Source organism: Otolemur garnettii, unplaced genomic scaffold (genome assembly GCF_000181295.1).
Source record: "Otolemur garnettii isolate 467f Iridium unplaced genomic scaffold, OtoGar3 scaffold00134, whole genome shotgun sequence".
NCBI classification, from domain to species: Eukaryota; Metazoa; Chordata; class Mammalia; order Primates; family Galagidae; genus Otolemur; species Otolemur garnettii.
In genome coordinates this window covers 3,734,456-3,743,538 of record NW_003852529.1, presented here as the reverse complement: position 1 = coordinate 3,743,538, position 9,083 = coordinate 3,734,456, and the positions used below count along the sequence as shown (strand labels likewise).

The window sequence follows — 9,083 nt, the reverse complement described above, 5'->3', positions numbered from 1 at the left end:
CCACAACGCCTGGCCATTTTTTGGTTGCAGCCATCATTGTTGTTTGGCGGGCCCGGGCTGGGGATTCGAACCCGCCACCTTAGGTATATGTTGCTGGCGCCTTAGCCAATTGAGCCACAGGCGCTGAGCCAAGTATATTTACTTTTAAGACCCAGTGTTAAGTCTTATCTCTTGCAGAAGCCTTTCTCTCTTCCAGCTATTGAGTGAGTTAAGTTAAGTCACATCTCTTCTCCTTACCCTGAGCGCAGAAGAGGATAATCATTCTTGCTCTGAGTGTTGCAAGGCGTAAGGGATGGGAAAGCACCCTGTAAAGCACTGTACACAAGCAATTTATCTTTTCAGACGGTATGTTCCCCTGGGTAGGCCCCCAGGGAAGGCAGACCCCTCCCCCCTCTCACAGAGGCCAACTCAGCCGCTCTGGGAGCCTTCCGCTCCGCTCCAATCCTAGAAGCGCCAACGCGAGCCAGAAAATCGCGGGCTCTTCCGCTGCCGGCCTCCGGCCCGCGGCCCCGCACGCGTCAGGCAGGTTAAGTTTCTGCTTCGGCCGGCCCCAGAGGAGGAGACTGTGCCAGCCTTGCTCGAATGTCGGGAGAGGCTAAACCAAGCGCTGGGCAAGGCGATACGTACCACGGGCGGTGGGGCCTCCGGCCTCCGCACCAAGACTCCCTGGGAGGTGCCCGAGGTTCCCAGCACAGGTAGCTGCCGCCAGCCTTCCGGAAGCGCAGAGCAGGTACCCCTTCCACGGGGGGCGGGGCCTGCCGGTGCTTCCGCGTGCGTCATCAGGAGGCACCCGTCAAGGAGCCCACAATTGGACAGCTGGGGGCCGAGGCATGCTGGGATACCGCGGGTCGGTCTCCATAGCAACAGGCCGACAGGCACCCAGGCCCTCTGTGCACCAGGAAGGTTGGCGTGCCTTTCTTAGCGCGGCAGCCCGCGCGGCTCGGTGCGCGGTCACCTCCCCCGGAGTGCAAAGGCAGAACGCGCCCCCCTACCCCGCTCAGGCAAGTAACGGAGCCAGCTGCGTGTGTGAACACTCGTTTATTTACACATAGTCATCCGTAGGCAGATACCAAGTCCCGCTTGCTTCAAGGTACAGTTCTCTGGCCCACAGAGCCTGCAGACCCCGCCTCCGCAGCCTCCGAGGACGGAGGCCTGAGAGAACCAGTTTAGGCTTCTGCCCGAGAGCTAGGAGCTAAAGTCTCTTGCCTTCATCGGATTTCTTTCCGAATAGCCCGTTTTATTACGTACTAAGACGTCTCAGCTCCATCCCATTCATACTTTTTTCTCTTACTGTCCCTACCCACCCACAAAAGATTGTTAATAATAACAATAACAATAATAATACTGTAATAATATTAATAATACTTCACATTTGTACGAAGCTTACAGATATGTTTTCACATACAGCATCTCATCTGAGCCTCCAAACGGTTCTGTGAGGTAGGTATTCTCACCTCCCTTTTTATAGACAGAGCAACCGAGGCTCAGAGAGGTAATGGGATTTGCTCAAGGCCACACAGCTAGTTAGTGGTAAAGCTAGGACTCGATCCCAGCACCCCATATTCAAGTCCAGTGTTTCAACACCACAGCTACCTCTGTAAAGTGGAGTGGCACTTCTTACTCCCCTCAGGCCTGAGGAGCAGCCTGAGGAGCCAGAAGGCTGAGACTTCTCAGACTAGGGGAAGGGGAGACTTCTCAGCAGCGTCGGGGAGAGTTGGGGTACTTGGCCTTCAACTCTTGTTTGAACTGGCGGTAAAGGATCTTATTGTGCTGATTTTCAGCCTCCTTTTGGGGATGGAATTTCAAGGCTTCTTTGAAGCCCTTATGAACCAGGAAACCTTCGTTCAGCACCTCAAAATCAAACCCCGCCACGTGCAGCTCACAGGCCTGTAAGAGGAAAGACAGGTCAACAAAGTTTGATGACATCCACAGGGCAGAGACTGACTTCCCTAAAGCCACACTCCAACTTCCTCCCCCCTCTGGAGGCATCTGGGTCTTCTACACTATCCAACCACCTCCTGAATTACGATCCCTCCTGCTTCACTGGCTCCTTTACATCCTGAGCTGCTCTTCATAGCTCTCTGTCCCCACCACACTTCCCTCCGCATTGTCCCTGCCCTGTCCCTTATAGGCACCTGGCTGATTCGATTGAAGCCATACTGCCGAAAGCGCTCGTCGAAGGTGGGCACCTTGCCTCCAGCCACATAGAATGGCTCCCAGGGGTCTTGCCAAGGCACGACGTAGGCAGGCCTCAGCAAGCTCTCTTCTGGCAGGTTGACCCAGCGGGAATAGTTGGTGGGCGCCTGGCAGGGCGTGCATAGCCCGTAATAGAAGGGCCGCACCTCGCCCACCTGGTATAGCTGCAGCAGCTCCGTCTTACTCATGGGCATGCGGCGGGCTCGTCGGATCTCAAAGGCAGGCACCACCAGTGCTGTGCCCCCCCACTGGTTGCTCTGATCCAGCATTTCCCGCAGGCCTCTCCACAGCCCCTCGCTAGGCACCATGTCCACGTCGATCACCAGCGCATAGTTGGCTCCCTCACGAGCCAAATTCCTCAGCAAGTTATTGGGGTAGGAGACGTTGGTACCCAGAGCATAATTGATCCCAGGCTGGGCCACCCTGGCTAGCTTGTCAAAAACCTCCTGGCAGGACCGCAGCAGGGCAAACTCCCCCGGCTCCCGGGGATCAGGCACGGCGGCCTCATAACGCGAGGGGCAAACGAGATGCATGGCGACCCTGGCGCGCATGTCGGGGCAGTGACTACTCAGCGCGTAGGCCAGCACCGTGGCCAGCTGCGCCTCCTCCTTGGTGGCTGCGAACACCGACACGGACAGAGGTCCCTCCCAGCGCTCTAGCAGGCCCGACAGATGCAGCAGGTTGTCCACGCTGGCGTGCGTGGCCAGGATCACATCGTTGGGGTCCATGGTAGTCTTCAGTAGGCCCCTGTAGACGCGGTAATCACCGCTGGCGTCCAGGACGCCTCCGGAGGCCAGCGCCGTGCGGAGCTGCGCTTTGACCTGGTCCACGGATCGCGGGGACGGGGGGAAGAATTCAAAATACTGATCTTGCTCCTCTTGCCCATGCAGTCCGGAAAGCAGCGACAGGTAGAGCAGCTGCAGCATCGCCACTAGCATGAGCGCGGCCAGCAGCAGCTGGTAGAAGGCGCACCGGATAGCATAGGACATCTGCATGGTTCTCGGGGCTCAGGGCGCGCAGCAGAGACCACCCGGCCACAGCCTCCGCCAGCCGCAGCAAGCCCGGATTTACCGCAGACTGCCGAGTGCAGCCGACGCGAGCCGAGGCCGGCCGAACCCACGCGCAGCCCCGCCTTCCCCGCCTCCGCCCTGCTCGCTCTAGCGAGAGGGGAGGAGCTTCGGTCGCGGCGGTTGCGAGCTCGGTAAACTCCGGCGGGTCAGCAGCTGGGGTCCTCTTCTGTTCTCTCCCAGTCGGCGCGCGACCCCTACACCAAGCGCGTCCCGAAGCTCCAGCGCGCATTACGTCTAGGGGGAGGGGAAACCTTTGCCCGGTTCGGCTGCAGCTTGTGCCTGATGGCGCGGCTTCCTGGCCTGAGCGGGAGGAAAGGAAATGGAAGCATTCCCCTCTCCGTGCCGTCTCTCTCCTGCCTGAATCTTTCGCCGTAGGTGTTGGGGGTGGAGGGTGAGCACCCGGAAGGTGTGAGGAGATGAGTGATAAGGGAATGTGGAGAGAAGCGTCGAACGTGGGACGAGGTGGCCGAGTGGTTAAGGCGATGGACTGCTAATCCATTGTGCTTTGCACGCGTGGGTTCGAATCCCATCCTCGTCGGGTGCTGTTTTATGGGTGTCTTAATTTTCCACATCCTGCCTGTCTGGAGCAGCACCCTGAAGAAAGCTGAATTGGGCGTGCGAGTGGAATTATGTCCAAGTAGGGGCTTTCTCTCCTGTTTGTCCACTCTCTGTGTCCCTCCTGCTCATACTCAGGTATCTGAACTTCTGGGCGGGGAGCAAAGGTCTGCTGTTCTTTCTCCCTGGGGCCCAGGGGAGATAGAGGGTTCAGGGGTCAGCCATACCTCAAAGACTGGAACTGGGAATCTGGCCAGTGCCAAGTTGGGGGCCAATATGTTTTCTGCAGGAATTAGAGAAACCCCACCAGAGCTGTCCTCCTCCCCATCTGAAGTAGTGGAACTTGGTGGGGGGAGTTGTGGTGGTGTTTGATTATTTAAATTATTATTCTACTCAGGCTACTGATACATCCCCACCTCTTCTCTCAGGGTGAAGATCTTGTGTCCACATGCCCCTTCCCCAACATACACAAATCCTCCTAAGCAGATAAGCCTCCAACAGTCCACCACCAGCCACTGTATACAGATGGTGCTTAATATTTGTTTACCCATGGACTCTTTAGAAGAGAGGCTGCTGGCTCGGCGCCTATAGCTCAACCGGCTAAGGCGCCAGCCACGTACACCTAAGGTGGCGGGTTCAAATCCCCAGCCCGGACCCGCCAAACAACAATGACGGCTGCAACCAAAAAATAGCCGGGCGTTGTGGCGGGCGCCTGTAGTCCCAGCTACTTGGGAGGCGGAGGCAGGAGACTCGCTTGAGCCCAGGAGTTGGAGGTTGCTGTGAGCTGTAATGCCACGGCACTCTGCCCAGGGGGACAGCTTGAGGCTCTGTCTCAAAAAAAAAAAAAAAAAAAAAAAAAAGAAGAGAGGCTGCTGATGGAGACTTTACCTCTTACATGTTTACATGGATGGAGCTGGAACATAGACTTCTTAGCAAAGTATCTCAAGAATGGAAGAAAAAGTATCCAATGTACTCTTACTATAAAACCAATTTATAGCTTTCTTATGAAAGCTATAACCCAATTATAGCCCAAGAAGGGGAGAGGGAGGAGAGGGGAGGGGGAAGGATGGGTGGAGGGAGAGTAATTGGTGGGACCACACCTACAGTGTGTCTTACAAGGGTACATGTGAAATTTACTAGGTGTAGAATATAAATGTCTTTTTATTTTATTTATTTATTTATCTTTGCAGCTTTTGGCCAGGGCTGGGTTTGAACTCTCCACTTCTGGTATATGGGGCCAGTGCCCTACTCCTTTGAGCCACAGGCACCACCTGAATATAAATGTCTTAACACAATAACTAAGGAAATACCGTGAAGGCTATGTGAACCAGTTTGATAAAAACATTTCAAATTGTATATAAAACCAGCACATTGTATCCCATGATTGCATTAATGTACACAGCTATGATTTAATAAAAAAATTAAAAAAAAGAAGAGAGGCTGCTGCTAAATCAGGTACTGGCCATGTAATCAACACTCAACCTTCCCAGTTCAGTCAGAGTGGCCCTTATAGGGCAGAGTGGTCGGAGTCTTGGGAAGGTACGTTGGGACCGACTGGGGAGGGCCTCAAATGCCAGGATATCTGCCCAGTTATCCCTCAGGCAGTAGGATGTCAGGATGGTTGAGTTGGAGAGTGACTAGAAAACATTTATTTTGCAGCCTAGGACAATAGCACCTGTTAAGGACCTGCCAGAGTCTGTGTTAGGCACCAGGGATAGGGCATTGAAGAATACACAGGTACTGTCCTTGAAGGTTTTCACTGGTGACCTTTGCTAGAGAGGGAAGAAAAGGCAAATGCAGATTCCCTAAGCACAGGCCTTCTGAACTGGAGCCTCAGAAGCCAAATTAACCACCATGATGAGTTTCCTTTTACTTGCTCAGTGTTTAAAAATAACGACTTAGGCTCGGCGCCTATAGCTCAACCGGCTAAGGCGCCAGCCACGTACACCTAAGGTGGCGGGTTCAGATCCCCAGCCCGGACCCGCCAAACAACAGTGATGGCTGCAACCAAAAAATAGCCGGGCGTTGTGGCGGGCGCCTGTAGTCCCAGCTACTTGGGAGGTGGAGGCAGGAGACTCGCTTGAGCCCAGGAGTTGGAGGTTGCTGTGAGCTGTAATGCCACGGCACTCTACCCAGGGGGACAGCTTGAGGCTCTGTCTCAAAAAAAAAAAAAAAAAAAAAAAAAAAAAACGACTTAAAAACATTAGTAATTAACTTTAGTAAATCCAGAGATTTCATATAAAATCCACATTTTCAGTTTCTGTTTTGAATTCTGGAAGGAATTGTGGCGGGCTCCTATAGTCCCAGCTACTTGGGAGGCTGAGGCAAGAGAATCGCTTAAGCCCAAGAGTTTGAGGTTGCTGTGAGCTGTGACACCACAGTACTCTACCAAGGGTGACATAGTGATACTCTGTCTCAAAATGAACAAATAAAACAATTCTGGAAGATCTGGCAATGCCAGGCCTGCGTTCCCACAAGGTGACAATGGCATCAGAATGGCTCTCCCTTTGCAAATAGTCTTCTCTCTGCCAGATTCCTAACCCTGCCCCCTCCTTAGCTACTCCCACCCTCTGAGCATTCTTGTTTCATCTATAGTGCTCACACAATTCCCATGTGCCACCTTCACTATTAAGATTCTCCTGATTATCTGCCCACAGGTCCCCAAACACACAAAATGTTCGGCACATAGCGGGCGTCAATACTTGTTGAGGTATCAAGATTGAGGGAAATCACATGGAGGCCCCAGAAGGTGGCCAAAGCCTGCTGCTGTGGGCAGAGATGCCTGGGACATGGGAGACTCAAAGGCCAGTGTTAGTAACCACTAGCAAGGGGTCTGCTGATGTCCTCAGTGCAAGCCAAATGCAGGTCACTGCCAGGTGTATTGAATGTGAGAGTAAGAAATCCGTTTTACTCAAAGTCTACTGATTTAAATGTCAATCTCATCTAAAAAATACCTTTGTTGACATCTAGAATGGTGTTTGATCAAATATCTAACTCCTGTGGCCTAGCCTAGTTGACATATAAAATTAACCATAAGACTCATACTGCTATTTTGTGCAGGCCCCTGGGCTCCTCTCTCTTCCCTTCCACTGTTTCAGCCAGACCCCAGACTCACTGGCCCTGCAGATCCCACTCCACCTCCCTTTCCAGTTGGTTTCTCTTTGTCTAGACCCACTACCACTTACCCTTTAGGAGTCTGAATTGGTGCCATGCCAGACTGGGCCACTCACAAGTGGGTATCTTCCAGCGGCCAGTCAATTTCAACCAGGTACTGTCTCAAGTCATTTAACGGCCTGATTGAGTCTAGAAGATGATATATTAACTCTTCACTTGTCCCAAGGTGAAGGCCAATGGCTACAGTTTCCTGAGGTCCTGTCATATGTCAGCCCAGACCAAAGACTTTTCCTACCCTGAATTCTCCCAACCACTGTTCAAAAGAGTTGTGTCCATTTCCCTCATGTCTTTCTCCCTCCCCCCAGAGTGCTGTCATCCTCGTCAGCCTCCCCACGCTTGTGGCTTACATGCTCTGACTTTGGTAGCTGCTCCCAAGGTTACCTTCATGTGCTGAAAGGACTAAAATATTTTCTGAATCAACAAGTTCATGCTTGGCTGTCCACCCACTGTCCCACATGGAACCCATGGGTCTCTTAGGTACTGTTCTTAGAAAACAGGGCAGAGTGTGAGCTCTGAACTTGGAATTCAGATGGTACTGTATGGTCTTGAGCAAGGCATTATTTTATTTTATTTTTTATTTTATAGTCTCACTTTGTCACCCTTGCTAGAGTGCCATGCTGTCACAGCTCTCAGCAACCTCAAACTCTTGGGCTCAAGCTATTCTCTTGCCTCAGCCTCCCGAGTAGGTGGGACTACAGGCACCCACCAGAACGCCTGGTTATTTATTTATTTATTTATTGCAGTTTTTTGGCCGGGGCTGGGTTTGAACCTGCCACTTCTAGCATATGGGGCTGGGGCCCTACTCCTTTGAGCCACAGGCACCACCTGGCTATTTATTTTTTATTTTATTTTATTTTTTGAGACGAGGTCTCGCTCTGGCTCAGTTTGGTCTCAAACCTATGAGCTCAGACAGTCCACCCGCCTTGGCCTCTTAAGTGCTAGGATTACAGGCCACTTTTTTATTTTAAATAACTTTTTTTTAAAAATTAAGGGGAAATACACATAACTTAAAATTAACCATTTTAAAGTGTACAATTCAGTGGCATTTAGTACATTCAGGATGTTATACAACTACTTTATCAAGTACCAAAACATTTCCATCACTCCAAAGAAAACTCCATACGCATTAAGCAGTTACTTTCCATACTCCCTGGCTTTCTGTCTCTGTGGCTTTGCCTGTTTGGGATATTCCAAATATGTGAAATCATACAACGTGTGGCCTTTGGTGTCTGGCTTCTTTCACTTAGCACAGGACTTGCTGGGTCACGTGGTAGCTCTATGCTGAGTTCTCTGATGAACTGCCAGATTGATTTCAGTGGTGGCTATACCATTTTATACCATTTTATAATCTCACCAGCAATGGATAAGAGTTCTTCACTAACATTTGATTTTTGGCATTAAAGAAATCATTAATACTGTAATCATCCTAGTGGGCATGTAGTGGTATCTGACTTTGATTTTAATTTGCATTTCTCTGATGATTAATAATGTTGGCTGTCTTTTCTCACACTGGCTACGTGTATATCTTCTTTGGAGAAATGTCTATTCAAGTCCTTTGTCCATTTTTGATTGAGTTGTCTTTTTATTACTGAGTTGAAAGAGTTCTTTATAGATTCTGGAACTAAACCCCCTCCCCTTTTTTTGAGATAGAGTGTCACTCTGTTGTCCAGGTGAGATGCAGTGACATCATCATAGCTCACTACAACCTTCAACCCCTGGGCTCAAGCAATCTTCTTGCCTTAACCTCCCAAGGAGCTAGGACTACAGGTGCATGCCGCCACACCTGGCTAATTTTAAATTTTTTGGTAAAGATTAGCATCTTGTGGGCGACGCCTGTAGCTCAGTGGGTAGGGCACTGGCCACATAAACTGAGGCTAGCAGGTTCAAACCTGGCCCAGGCCAGCTAAACAACGACAACTGCAACAAAAAAATAGCCAGGCATGTGGCAGGTGCCTATAGTCCCAGCTACCTGGGAGGCTGAGGCAAGAGAATCACTTAAGCCCAAGAGTTTGAGGTTGCTGTGAGCTATGATGTCACAGCACTCTACCAAGGGCGACATAGTGAGATTCTGTCTCTCAAAAAAAAAAA

At 51.1% G+C, this 9,083-nt stretch overlaps 2 protein-coding genes and 1 non-coding gene across 3 annotated transcripts in view; 1 reads left to right on the top strand and 2 right to left on the bottom strand.

The window, feature by feature from the left end:
- BRMS1 (breast cancer metastasis suppressor 1) overlaps window positions 1-733 on the bottom strand; it is a 9,050-nt gene extending 8,317 nt beyond the window's left edge. Inside the window, exon 1 of the mRNA XM_012810491.2 lies at window positions 628-733. The gene's annotated coding sequence lies outside the window, so the exon portion shown is untranslated. The remainder of the gene's footprint in view (window positions 1-627) is intronic.
- Window positions 734-1,023: 290 nt separating this feature from the next.
- On the bottom strand, window positions 1,024-3,339 carry B4GAT1 (beta-1,4-glucuronyltransferase 1). The gene is made up of 2 exons (XM_003798353.3): window positions 2,136-3,339; window positions 1,024-1,887 (listed from the first exon to the last, which is right to left on the bottom strand). Exons 1-2 carry the CDS (start codon window positions 3,189-3,191, stop codon window positions 1,696-1,698), a joined length of 1,248 nt encoding a protein of 415 aa, XP_003798401.1. The 5' UTR covers window positions 3,192-3,339; the 3' UTR covers window positions 1,024-1,695.
- A 383-nt stretch (window positions 3,340-3,722) lies between these two features.
- Window positions 3,723-3,804, top strand: TRNAS-GCU. Its single transcript has one exon. It is a non-coding gene; the product is annotated as a tRNA-Ser (tRNA).
- The last annotated feature ends 5,279 nt before the right edge of the window (window positions 3,805-9,083 follow it).

Bases quoted from the DNA above. Each gene is read 5' to 3' on its own strand.
- B4GAT1 (XM_003798353.3), bottom strand. From the start codon at position 3,191: ATGCAGATGTCCTATGCTATCCGGTGCGCCTTCTACCAGCTGCTGCTG. The intron at 1,888-2,135 runs GTGCCTATAAGG...TTCCTCTTACAG, and splicing joins GCTTCAATCGAATCAGCCAG to GCCTGTGAGCTGCACGTGGC.